General features: G+C 33.8%; 1 protein-coding gene across 5 annotated transcripts in view; it reads left to right on the top strand.

Annotated features, from left to right (window-relative positions):
- The window catches only part of PCNX1 (pecanex 1), a 179,071-nt gene that overhangs the window by 71,512 nt on the left and 93,455 nt on the right, over nucleotides 1-14,104 (top strand). For 3 of the 5 annotated variants that reach the window (XM_060095917.1, XM_060095916.1, XM_060095915.1), the window contains exon 8: nucleotides 2,379-2,563. The exons of the other annotated variants lie outside the window; for them this stretch is intronic. In XM_060095917.1, the coding sequence (XP_059951900.1) occupies nucleotides 2,379-2,563 (185 nt within the window). The remainder of the gene's footprint in view (nucleotides 1-2,378; nucleotides 2,564-14,104) is intronic. 5 annotated transcript variants of the gene reach the window in all.

The following is a 14,104-nucleotide window of genomic DNA, read 5'->3' as shown; positions in this document are numbered from 1 at the left end:
TTGATGGAAAAATTTGTTGAGTGTATATATATATATACATATATTATAAAATTTTGTCTTCTGAGTCTGAAGGATCATAGTACTTGAGCTACTCAAAATTTTCTCCCTTGTGAAATTTGGTCATTTTGGTAAGGTTTATGGATAACTTTAGATGGCTTCCAAGGACAGACTTACTATTTATAGTTATGACTTAAAAAGTTAGTGCCGGTAAGCATTGTCAGTGTTTTGCAGACTTATTTGTTTTTAATATGTTGCATACATTCCTGTGCTCTATTTAGATTATGTGCTTTTTATTGGCTCTAAAAGAAGCCTGAAAAAAAATTAATGTTTCAGGTAGTGGTGATTAACAGAACTTTCTGTGGTGGTGGAAATATTTTATAATCTGCACTGTCCAGTATAGAAAACACTAACTACTAGCTTCTGCCCACTCTGGTAGCTGTGGTAGCCATGGTAGCCACTAGCTGTGTCACGTGGCTCTTGAGCACTTGAAATATGGTTAGCATGAATGAGGAACTAACATTTTAGTTACTTTAGTCGTGTGTGGCTACTGTATTAGACAGTACAGTTCCAGAGTGTGTTCTGTTACCATAACCACAGCTTTAAGCAATATATGAAGGTTTTTTTGTTTTGTTTTGTTTTGTTTTTGCGGTACGCAGGCGTCTCACTGTTGTGGCCTCTCCCGTTGCGGAGCACAGGCTCCGGACGCGCAGGCCCAGCGGCCATGGCTCAGGGGCCCAGCCGCTCCGCAGCACGTGGGATCTTCTTGGATCGGGGCATGAACCCCTGTTCCCTGCATCGGCAGGCGGACTCTCAACCACTGCGCCACCAGGGAAGCCCTGAAGTATTTTTTACTTAGTCTTATTTCATGGTTACAGTTGACCCTTAAACAACATGGGTTTGAACTGTGTGGGTCCAATTACATGTGGGTGTTTTTCGATAATAAATACTATAGGATGACATGATCCGTAATTGGTTGAATCTTTGGATGCTGAACCGTGGATAAGGAGGGGCATTATAAGTTATATGCGGATTTTCAACTCTGGAGATTCGGCTCCTTAACCCCTGCGTTGTTCAAGGCTCAACTCTACTTCAAATTACAGCTCTCTTCCCAGTCTGCAGCAGGATTAGTCTTGTTTTATAGACATCAGAGAAACCGCTGCATTTAAATTCAAAGGATTAGAGAGAAGTTGATACTCATGAAAATGATAAAGTTACCGAATGAGGCCATTCTAAGTAACATACTTCTTTTAATTCCTAAAAGGTCTAATAATTTTAATAATAGTGCAGAGTTGCATTGAACATCATGTAGAGAACGACATATAATAATTATACTCAAAGTGTTTTCATGAGTTTGATCAGTTTAAATTTGAGTGTTATACTAAGAAAATTTAAATTCATAGTGTTTAAAAATATATATAAACATAAAATGAGTTAAGAATATAATATAGTTTCTTAATTTTATCTAATTTTTAGATAATTTAGATAATTTTAATAACATTTATAATCACAAAATACTAAGTATTTTTAAATTTTTGTAAAATTCAGAAAAGATTATAATATCCCTTGAGAAATTACTGTTTTCCAAATTATTTTTATGGTTTTGTAAAACGATGGGTTCTTGTAATGAAACTTTGGTATGAATTGGAAAAGATAAGAACAAAATTCACTAAGGGAATGTAATTATTGTTAACTAACACCTGTATATAAAGCCTGTGGCCTTATTGCAGAACTATGTAGGCTTTTGGTAGAAAAATCACTTTATATATGAATTATATTTCTTCTAGCATCTCAGCAGTCATTTTTATTTCACTTGATTCAGTGTTTTTTATTCTGGTTATCTTCACTAGTTTGTGATTTTCTTTTGATTCAAAATTGTCATCTTGGTTGCATTTGATAAAGATTCTTTGGTTTTCAAGTGCATAGAAATTTTGTCTTATTGTGAATTTGAGATGCCAGAATATTTGAAAGAACAATTCTAGAATAATTATATCAAGGTTATTTATAAAAATGCATACTGAACTAAAAAATAGGTTTTTTCTATGAGGGACCAGCTACAGCCTACATATATTTAGTGTACTTGTGACTCTTCTTTGCTGCTTTTTTCCTTATACTAGAACTTTGTTGTCTTGAGGTGGAAAGGTGTCACAGATTGGCTGCTTTACGTATACATTGAACTTTTTCTGTGTTCATCACCGTGAATCAGATTCTAAAGACTGGAAATTTTAAGCCGGCAGTATGATCTGCATATTTTACAAAGTTTGTTGGCTCGCTCTTAGGTTACATTGAAATCTTTTAAAATTAGTTTTCTATATTGACTTCTAGCTATTGTTTTCTCTTTTCTTCCCTGTAATGTCTCCCCAATCCATGTTTTTTCCTAGCCTTCAAGATGGTCAGCAAGACCAGCAGTCCACAGCCCAGGTCAAAGTCCAGTCCCGCCCCCCTTCCCAGGCTGCAGTGCTCAGTGCTAGTGCCTCCTTGCTGGTGAGAAATGGGAGTGTCCACTTAGAAGCATCACATGACAATGCATCTGCTGTAGGCGGCAGCAGTTTGCACGATGAACTTGGTACGCAGGCCTTATATAATCTTGGTGACTTAAAACTGATGTGGCAGATAATGGGTAACAATGATTACACTTCTCTCCTGAGATAGCTTCATTGTGGAACTATGCATAAGAGCACTTTTTTTTAGGATTTGCCCTGTGTATAAGGAAAATTTGATATTTGCTTTTCCCTTTTCTGTTTCTTTCAACTCTTACTCTACATTTTCTTTTGAGCATGTCCGTTATTAATGGTAAAGTATTAATAAATGTTCATGCTTTACTGTCCTCTTATAACGATTTGGGCAATTTTATTATTTCTTGGCATTTGTACCATGTGGTGAAATGTTGAATTTTTAAAAATTATTTTGATTGAACCTTAATTTCTCTGAATTCTCTGCTGCAGGAAAGGCAAAAGTACTTTCTAATGGCCTATTGCTGTATAATCTTTCTTTTAAGTATTCTATATTTTACTTCAATGTCTGTCAGAAATAGGACTTACTATAATTCTAAATGCAGTATTCTGAGGACATGATGGCTCTATACCACTATCAAATGACTTTATAGTTTTTTCTTTTTCCTGTTAATACATCTAAAAATAGAAATATAAGTTATTAAATAGTTAATTCTCAGAGAGGTGGTATAGTTTAAAGCCTCAGTAATGCCTTAAAAAGACAGTATTTTATACTGGTTTGTTTTCTATTTCTCTGTCCGGTTCAGCTTTCTCGTGCTCAAAATGCAGATTAATAGCAATTTAAGTAAATATAACGAAGAAGAAAATCTTGTTATTCAGAAATACACATTTCAAAGTATTATATTTGCTTACTGTGATTTTGTTTCTCCATGTTATAATTGTCTTTCATTTATAAAGAAGATAATTTAGTTGATGCTTTTACTAGAAGGATGTATGGTATAGGGTGCCCAAAATAGGTATAATAAAATTTCATATGCTATTTATTGACTCTTTTCCCATTTTGTAAAAACTCTTAGTTACAGAGAGAATTAGTAAGTATTAGATATGCATATTGATGAAAATTGTCATCTTTAGCAAATCTTATAGAAAGCTGAAAGTGGTCATCTAAGATATTTATACATTAGAATGTACGGTGATTTCTAAATAAAATGAGAAGGCAATAAAACATTTTAATTTTAGAGTGCTTTTGCTTTTGAGTTTGTAATTTGCAGAGAGCAGGGAGTCTATAAAGAGGGTGTTTGAAAAGAGTAAGGTAAACTTTAATTTAGTTACTTTGACTGAAAGTAGGGATGCTTCCTTAGCTGCAAATATATTGAGTAAATAGTATCTTTTTATTGACGTTTCTCTTGGGTTAACCCAAAGTTCCTATAAACAGAGGACTTGTCAATTTGTATGTGTAAAATTACAGTCACTATCACCATTGTCCATTGATCATTTGGTAGTAGATTAGCTAAGCTTAGTTTTAATCCATTTTGGATTTTTAAACTCTTGTCAGATGAAGAATAAATTGAGCCAGTAGGTGATTTTCCTTTGTAAAAATTCTTAATTTCTCAAAAAACTTGCTAAGCAAGATTTAGTTATAAAGTTCCATGCTTAAACCACATGCAGATTATTGAGAATATGTACATATCAATTTAGCATCTACTGGTGAATATTCAGGATATTCTCTTAAAATTTGGATTTTATCTTTTGTGTTAACTGCTTTCTGATAGTTCTTGGCCTGTGGTAATTGAACGTTGCCAAATTGAATGCTTAGTAATAATTAGCACAAAAGACACAATCAATGGAGAGTGTATACCTGTTCGTTTCATAGCACATAAGGTTTGCCAAAAAAGATTCTTAAAATGAACTGCTGCTGAACTTGAAGGAATTGGTAGAGACACTGATTTTTTAATATATTACACTAGAATATTTTTGTTGCATAGTTTAATTTTCTACATGATTTTAATTAACAGTAGTAAAATAATTTTGTGTGAATGAATTTGGATACTGTATACTCAAATATGTTGAAGTTAGCCATGATATTCCCTGAAAGTATGGAGTATTTACAAAGGATTGCTTCCTTCCAAATTTAGCTTCTTCAACTGAAAATTTTAAATGTATAATTTTTACATGTGAAAATTTATAAATACACATAATACATTTATATAACACACTCATACACATACACACTCAAACTTACATATATCCACTTATACATATATATGTTTGGGTGCATATAAATGTTTTCATGTGTATACATGTATATGTTGTAATTGTGTGTTTACTTTTTAAAGTGGGGAATATTAGCCTTTTTTGATTAAAGGAAACTTGCAGTCAGGCATTATTTAATTCCAAGCCTAGGTAGTTTTCCTTAACTATGTTTTTGACATTTTTACTCTGTGATGTCATAATAGATAACCACATCCATTTCCTATACTAAATCCTGAGAATCATTTTTCTGTTGCATTTTATCTAGCATTTCAAGATTATCAGGTAGCACTGGACGTGGTGGAAAAGTTCATTGATGATGGCATTATAAGGTTTTATTAGTAGCTTAATCAGCAGAGGAAAATACATTTTCATCATCCATTTTCCACAGGCATAATAATTGTTCATCATAACTTTTAAAACTGAATTATTAGTGTATAATTTAGAACCTGGTTGGAAAAATTTGGATGGCTTCCTTTCTCATTTATAGACTTCATTTCCATGGAAACTTTGTTTAAATAATCATGTAAGTGATGGGTAAGTTTTGAAGTTTAAATCTTTGAAAAGGAAATTACTATCAAAGAATTTCTCAAATCCTTCAATGTAACGTGTTATTCTTTTTGTAAAAACCACGTTCTAAAGGTTAATTTTCTTTTTATCAGCCTTTTGTTGAACTTATTTGCAGTTGATTTCATACTGTAGTCTGAATTAAACTGCAGTTTTACTAAATAAAACAAGCTTTTGCTTATTACCCAGGTAAGTCACACAAGAGACAGTTTTTATGTCAATCCTGGCTTCCACTTGTGAATTAAGACTAATAAATTGATGTAGTGATGAAATAGGTTATTATAATTGATAGTTAAACTATTAATATATATCACATCTCAAAGGAAGTATTCTAGATAGGATCAAACAGGAAAATTTGTCTTTTTTTTTCTGTGTATGAAATTAGTGGTGGTGAGGATATGTTTTGAGAAGTATATATAAAATTATTTTCATGTGAAAAATAAAAATACTGTTATAGGCAAGAAATGAGGACAATAGAGTTTTATGTTTATCAAGACATAAATGTAAAATATATAAATATCATAGGTAGTGTTCCTCTGAATTTAAGACTTTCTTAATTTCGTTAATGTATTAGAGGTTTAAAGAGTAATGAATTGATTTTTCTAAGGTTTTTTAAAAATTTCATTACTGTACAAGTATTTACAAAGAAGGTATTCTTTCTGATAATCCGCTTTACTACAGAACTTATTACCTTGAAAATGTGATCAGCTCTAGAAAAAGATTTAACGGAAATCTGGCAACACCCTATTGACCTTCTTAAGCACTTTATAGCAGCTATGCGTTATTAAGGAGAAATACAATTTGGAGGCTTTTAAATTTTTTATTTTAAAAAGCAGAGACTCAGATGATCTATAATACTTTCAGTGATTTTTGTGTTAGTCTTAGTGTTTAAAATAGATTATATTATTATGGACTACTCTGTAACATTTTGGGCTCTGTCATTAAGTACTTCTCATTACTATAAATAAAAGTCAAGATGGCTTTAAAGGGACCTTGGAGTCCATACTTTAGTCTCCTATGTTATGGTAGATCTTTTTCATTCATCTAAACTAAAAGTTATTCTTTTTTGCAACAACCTTGATCTTACCCTTTATTGTTGTTTTTGAATACAAATTCTATTTTTTTGTACCTTTTTGCAGGGGAGGGCAACACAAAGTATTTATTTATTTAACATCTTTATTGGAGTATAATCGCTTTACAATGGTGTGTTAGTTTCTGCTTTATAACAAAGTGAATCAGCTGTACATATATATATATCCCCATATCTCCAGTATTTATAAATGAAAGTAAAATGTTTATTTTTATGGAAACAGTAAAAATGCTTCATTATCTCTAGAAGGAAGAAGTATTAAGAATTTAGGGGGATGTATTCTATTTGTACTTTTTGGTGTAAGGATGGGAAAAGCATGTTCTAATACAAGTTTACAAATACTGGAAAATAAAATGAAGAAAATTAAGTCATCTGCAGTCTTACCACTCAGAGAGAGTCACTATTAACATTTTATTTTTATTTCCTTTCTTTTTTAATGCATACATGTATATGCTTTTCTAACAGAACTGGGATGATGTTGTATGACTTTTATGTCACCGTATGAGTTTTGCTTCTTGCTGTTTTCTCTTAGCACATTTGAACATTTATTCATGTTGTTTTTTAACTTGTTCTTAAGTGACTGCGTAATATTTTATCACTGCGAGCTACATGAAAGGTAGTGTAGAATAGTGAGCTCTAGAGTTAAACTTCCTGGCCTCAAATGCAAGCTCTACCACTTCCTAGCTGTGTGACCTTGGACAAGTTATTTTCTCTCCCTGTGCCTCAGTTTCCTCATGTATCAAAGGGGGGGATAGTAATAATACTTCATAGGTTTGTGGTGAGGATTATACCTATTAAAATATTGAAAGCAATTAGAACAGTGCCTGGCAATAGTAAATTACATAAATAATCATCACTATTATTGTTAACATTATTATTTATTACAATTTATTTAACCAGTTAATTAACCCCATTGTTAGTCTTCAAGATGATTCCTGATATTTTCTATTGTAATAAACACTCTGCTGAACATCCTTTGCACAGCCCTTTCTGTACAGCTGTGATTATGTCCTTAGGCCAAATACAGTGAAATGGAATTATCCGTCAAGGGGAAATAAACATTACTGAGACTTTGATGTATACTCTTAATTGCTTTATGGAAAGCTTGTTTACACTTTATCTGGCAGGGTTTGAGAGTGTCTGTTTTATCCCCACAAATATTAAAAATAAACCTAGATAAATTTTATTTTATCTACTCTAACCGTCATTTCCTGGAAATGCTCAGAAGTTTATCATTGTTACTGTGGAAAGACTACCGGCATATTATTTTTAAAAGTTTGGGATGCTTGAACTACTCTAGGAATTTTACAGAAGATAACAGAGACTGGTTGAGATATCTGATTTGTCTCTTGCCAGTCTGTGTTGTAAAGAATTCATTGAAGCACTAGATTAACTGCTTTCTAACGTTAACATTCTTAAGATTCTAAATTAAATTGATTAGTATGTGCATTGGTTAGAATATAGGTAGAGTCTTTAATGGAGAGACCTGCCCTCCCTCATCCCCCATCAGTGACTGAAATTAGAGAGAAGTTTACATTTCTCTCATAACAGTCTGTTGGGAGCCGTCCCTAGCAGATGGGTTGGTTCTTTTATCTTCCACATATGGCTTCCCTGCTTGGTCCATGGTGACTGCTCCAGTTGTTGACATTTACCCCCAGACAGGAGGGCAGTGGGGAGGGGGGTGCTAAAAAGAGGTCAAGGACAGCTAGCCTTTATCTTTCAGACTGTGACTTGGGAAATGTGCCTGTCACTTTCTCCTGCCTTCCATGGGCTCATACATAGTCACATGGCAACTTCTAGCTTCAGGAGAGGCTGGGAGAGGTCTCTAAGTAGATAGACATAGGCTCAGCTGAAATTCACTGAGGGGAAGGTCCTATTTTGAAAAGGGATAAGGACAAGATGCATACTGGAGGCCAGTCATCAGTCTTTGCCACAGTAAGACAATAAACACTTCAGATCAGTAAGATTAAGATCAATGACCTACTAGAAAAGTTGAGAGTTACAAGTAGCTTACAATTATGGGCAAACAGCTCAACTTTGCTCATAATTTTTAAAATCGCAAATTAAAAATAGGATTATGATATTTTTCATCTACTGAATGCGTAGTGATGTCCATTATTGGAAAGGGTCTGGTGAAATAGACCACTACAAGATTGAACATTTTTGGAGGGAGGTTTAGAACAATAGACCAAAAATGCCAATATATTTTAATCCACAAGTTTCACAAACATGCGAAGATATATGTACGTGGATATTCATTGTAGCATTGCTTGTAATTTGGAAAACTGTAAACAATCTAAATGTCTGTTACTGGAGAACCCCTGGTGTATTATTCATGAACATAACTATGATGTTCAGAACTCGATATATATGTGTTATTGACATGAAAAGGTAAGCTATTTAGTAAGCAAAAGAAGTAAATTTTAGAAAGTGTGTATGAAGAGAATGATCCATTTGCTTTGGGACAAAATGTAGATAAAAATTTTTCAGAAGAACCCAGAAAGTGCTCTTGGCAGTGGCTTTCTGTGGGGAGTGGGGAACTTTCTTCATTTTATATACTGCTTTTGAATCTTTCGATGCGTCATATTTTAAAAATGAAACACAAAAACAAAACAACGGATGTCACTCATTCTCCAAAACCTTGATTAGTAACGTGTGGGAATTTCACTGACTACATGCTGTCTCATGTTCATCCATCTACTTGGTCTTTTACCTGACTAGTCTTTTTTTTCTTGTTTGTTTTTAAATCAACTTTATTGACATATAATTTTGGCATGATAAATTGTGTTCATTCAACATGTACAACTTGGTGAGTTTTAACAGATGTGCACGCCTGTGAAATCCCACAGTCAAGATACAGAACATTTTCATTATCTTCAAAAGATTGTGCCCCCATTGCAGTCCGTGCCTCCTCTGTTCCTGGCCACAGGCGTCCACTGTGTGCTTTATGTCATTATGTTCTTCCTCTCCTAGAAGTTCATATAAATGCAGTCACACAATATGAAACCTTTTGTGTTTAGTTTTGCACTTAGCCTGGTGCTTCTGAGATTCATTATGTTAGCAGTATGTTCCTTGTTGCTGAGTATTCATTTTATGAGCTTACTATATATTTTATATTCATTCATCTGTCAATGGACAAGTTTGTGTTGTTTCCAGGTATTGGCTCTTGTGAATAAAATGTCTAAAATGTTTTCAAAAGTAATTTTATATTCCCACCAGCATGTATGAGTTCCAGTTGTTCCCATTCTCACTGACATTTGCTATTTTTGGCCTTTTAAATGTTAGCCCTAATGGGTGTATAATGATATCTCATTGTGACTTAAATCTGCATTTCTCCTATGAGCAGGGATGATGAGGATCCTTTGGTGTGTTTATTGACTATATATATATATATATATATATATATCTTCTGTGAAGTGTGTCCAAGTCTTTTACTCAGTTTTAAAATCAAGCTGTTTGTCTTATTATTGACATTTAAGAGTTCTTTTGATATTTTAGATACAACTAATGTGTCAGATACAAATTACAAATATCTTCTCCCATTCTGTGACTTTTTTTGTTTATTTATCTGATCACTTGTAATGTCATCAATGTCATTGTTATGGATTATTTTACCAAGATGAGGAAGACTTGCCCTTTTGAAGGAGATGTGAGATGATGAAATTATATCAGAATATGAACTTGTACATTCACTTCTGGAAGGTTCACCTGATCTGGGGATTCCACTTAATGAATTGACATGTTGTGTTAAGTCAGAACTAGCGAACAGTGACCATGGCAGTAAAATATATCAGTATATGAATCTCTTTCACTGTTACCAAGCAATAGAGTTTATCTGTCTTTTCTTACCAGTACTCAAAAGCTCTCTTCTAAACCAACCTCTTTCTTCTCATTTTTACCCTTTTTCTTATCCTTCTCCTGTTTTAAAAACCTAGCACAGCATTGCACGTTCTAGGAAGAAGGGCTGGTTGTCGTATTGAATAGGAGCAACATAGTGACTTGATTTCCATTTAGCACAAGAATTAAAGAGATTTTATAAGAGTAAGGCCTTTGGTCTAGGACAGGGATTAGCAAACTGTGGCCTGGTGACTATATCTAGCTTGACGCTTGTTTTGTAAATAAAGTAAATATTTTATGTGTTTTCTGTGGCTGCTTTCACGCTACAATGGTAGACTCAAACTGTTGCAACAGAGACCATCTGGCCGACAAGCCTAAAATATTTATTATCTGTCCCTTTACAGAAAAAGTTTGCTGATCCCTGGTCTAGGGAGAAACAGGTCCATAAACCTGTAAGCAGCAGTAAAATGAGTCATTTCTGTCTGGGTGAAAACTCTTGTTTCCTCAGAGACTCACAGGCACCACTCATAGTAAGGGGGGTGCTATCCAAGAAATGGGAACTTGTCAAGGCCTCCTCTCTTAAAGGTGTCATGTATTCATTGGAATGACATTGTGAGCACAATACTCATCACCGCCAGAAAAAGACACTTCTCGTACTCAAGTTCGTCATAGAGATGTGTGTAGTCCCCCCAGTTGTCTTCTAAAAACACTTCGTAAAGCTGCCTCCCTTGTCTCTCTCTCTCTTTGCTCTTGTAGCCCCTCCTTGCGCTAAGAATAATGCTAGAAAAGTGAGAAGTCAAGCAGTGTATCAGGGTTAGGCTTGGAGAATGCAAAATGAATGGGGGTGTAGGGTGGGGTTCTACAGAACGAAATCGTCCAAGAAATGTAAGAGGCCTTCTTTGTCGTTGGTGCTAGGAAGATTGGAACAACCCTACGGATGATTTGTCCTTCTGGTAACCACCTCTTTCTAAGATAAATAAGTGAAATGAGAGTGACATTAAGAATGCATTAAGGGTTTCTCACAATATAAACTGAACTTTGTGTTATGTGGTGAGGATCTTTATTGATAGGACTAATTAGAGAATCATTAATTTCTATGTCTTTTATCAGTGTTTTGCCAGTGTTTATTTTGGTTTTTTGTTTTTTAATTTATTTATTTTTAGCTGCGTTGGGTCTTCGTTGCTGCACACGGGCTTTCTGTAGTTGCAGTGAGCAGGGGCTACTCTTCGATGTGGTGCGTGGGTTTCTCATTGCGATGGCTTCTTTGTTGCAGAGCACGGGCTGTAGGCGCGCGGGCTTCAGTAGTTGTGGCTCGCGGGCTCTAGAGCGCAGGCTCAGTAGTTGGGGCACATGGGCTTAGTTGCTCCGCGGCATGTGGGATCTTCCCGGACCAGGGCTCGAACCCGTGTCCCCTGTGTTGCCAGGCGGATTCTTGACCACTGCACCACCAGGGAAGTCCCCAGTGTTTACTTTGAATTTGTGGCTTCAGGGAAATGCTTCAAGTGTCCTTGTTCCTTAAATCAATATTCAGTTTTACTTATCTTCTTGTTCATCACTTATGTATTGACCTGTGGTTACTGGAAATTCTCCCACCTCAAGAAAAATAGGGTTTTGTGGAATTAAATTGAATTTTTGAAGACAATAGCAGTCATTATTGAATATTTGAAACAGAAATACCGGGTGCCTTAACTTTTCTTTATCTTAGAGATGCTATATCATGGCCAATGTCATTATTAAGTCTGAAATTCCAGCCTCCAATCTTGTTTGTCAGAAATTAATGATTTTCTTTTAAAATCATGACAGAGCCATACTGTTAGATATAATTAGTTATGACCTGGGAGTTGAATTATGAGGAGATAACTTAGTTTATAATCATAATGCATGTGAGGAGGACATAGTTCATTGATGTTCTACTTTCTTCCCAATTAATGTTCATTAGAAATAATATTTAAATGGAAGTATTTTTCTAAATACAGAATACTTATTAAAATAGGGTTATTAATAAGGGCATATTTACTTATTAGTTCAGAAAGGTTAACTGTGATTATGGTTTTAATCTCAAATGAGATATATGTCAAGTTGTTATGTTTGCTAAGAAGATTTGTACAAATTTAAGATATTATTAATTTTTATAAACCAATAGCAATATGTACTTATTTCTGTTTTGGTTATTTTTGAAGATGTCTTTAGTAGATTATTATATTCATATATTAAAATGTTACTAAGTTTTTCACTGAAACCCTAAGCTAAACACTTTTTAGTGTAATTTATTTTTCTGAATTATCTTCTGAATAAAATTTGTTACTTCTGAAGTGCTGTCAGCTGCCAAGCCCAAAGATGTAAGAGGGACATAGAATCTGTTCTTTTGGTGGAGTTAAGTTGGGACTACACCATGAAGCCTTAATACAAAGTTAGTTTGTTCTGACATATGCCATGTATGTTTTTATGAACCTGACATGTTTGTAAAGTTAGTAGGTAGACAGAAGCTTCTTAGGGAAAAAAACAAGCACTGTTGAAGTCATGCACATTTGTTGAAATTATAACTGCCCTTTTCTTAGACATGTTTTATGCCTTGTTTAAATTTTTAAATTTTATTCCTTGTTACTCAGTGGTTTTGTATGCATTCAGAGTTGTAGATTTGTAGTTGTAGTTGTAGGTTTATGTAGTAATAAAACTACTCAGTTTTTCCAGCTTTCTTTCTGAAAAGCTTTTGGGGGGTTGTTTTATTTTTATTTAAAATGCACCCATTTCTTTATAAGTTTCATACTAGACATCTATACATAAAAGACAACATAGTTGCAGTAATGACTTAATCATCTTTTACTGTTTTGTTTGAAAATTACAAAGAGTAATATTTTAGTTGATTTCAGTTGCATATAAATATTTATTATTTTTAATATCCCAAGAACAGGACTTATATTACTAAAAATCCCATGGAATGCTTAAATACTCAGAATATACTCCAATAATTTAAATTCTACTGAATATAGAATTATTTCAAAAATACACACAAATTATGTGATATAAACACAAATATTTATGTATTCCATTCTTACTGGATTTCATACTAGCCCGCCCAGCTCTGTTACTCTGTGATTTAGTCATTTAATATGATTTTATATTCTTCTGCATTTATGCAATCTGTGATTTTGATCAGGTGTTTCTTTTTTTCTGTTAATCTAAGTTAATTTTAGCACAGCCCATCTCTGATTATACATGCTAATAAGTAAGGAAAGAGCACAGCATAAAAAGTTACAATTTAAAAATAATTTTAAAATCTCAGTCAAGGCAGTTTTTAACTTTTGTCTTTACTAACAATTTCTTCAACCCACCCTATCACTTCAGAAAACTCTATCATTTCATTTTAGTTCCCTACTCTGGTTTCTGTTAGAGGTGCTAAGAGTGAGTAACTCATGGCTAGAAGACAGGGGGGTAAAAAGTGGAGTTTTAGATAATCTACATGCTCAGTAATCCTCCCTTGAAAAACAGCAAATGAGCTGAGCATTTCACAGAATGCCTTTTTCCCTAATTTATCTCAGGAGTATTTTGACCAAAAATAATGCTACTACAGAAAACACCATAATAGGATAAAATATTATGACTCATAGAAAGTACTCAATCCTATTTAATAAAGTACTTTTTCTGATTCTAGTCCTTTTGATGAAAGAAGTAGTTGTTGAAATGTTCTGTGAACCCTTGGTTATATTAGAACATTATGGGGGCCTTTTATTGTCATTTTTCAAGGATTTCACTTAAATAAAAATTCTTATTGTATACTGTTTTCATTGTAGTCATGGAAAAGAAATCCTTTAGCCTTGTCATCAAGTTGAAATTGCCCTTTAGATTTCTCATATTTATAACCTCAGTAGTTCTAGCTAGTAAAACAAAAACCTCATAAATACTCAAAAGG

The sequence above is a fragment of the Mesoplodon densirostris genome, chromosome 4 (genome assembly GCF_025265405.1).
Source record: "Mesoplodon densirostris isolate mMesDen1 chromosome 4, mMesDen1 primary haplotype, whole genome shotgun sequence".
Taxonomy (NCBI): Eukaryota; Metazoa; Chordata; class Mammalia; order Artiodactyla; family Ziphiidae; genus Mesoplodon; species Mesoplodon densirostris.
Note: the sequence above shows the minus strand (reverse complement) of the source record. Positions and strands in the feature narration are given on the sequence as shown.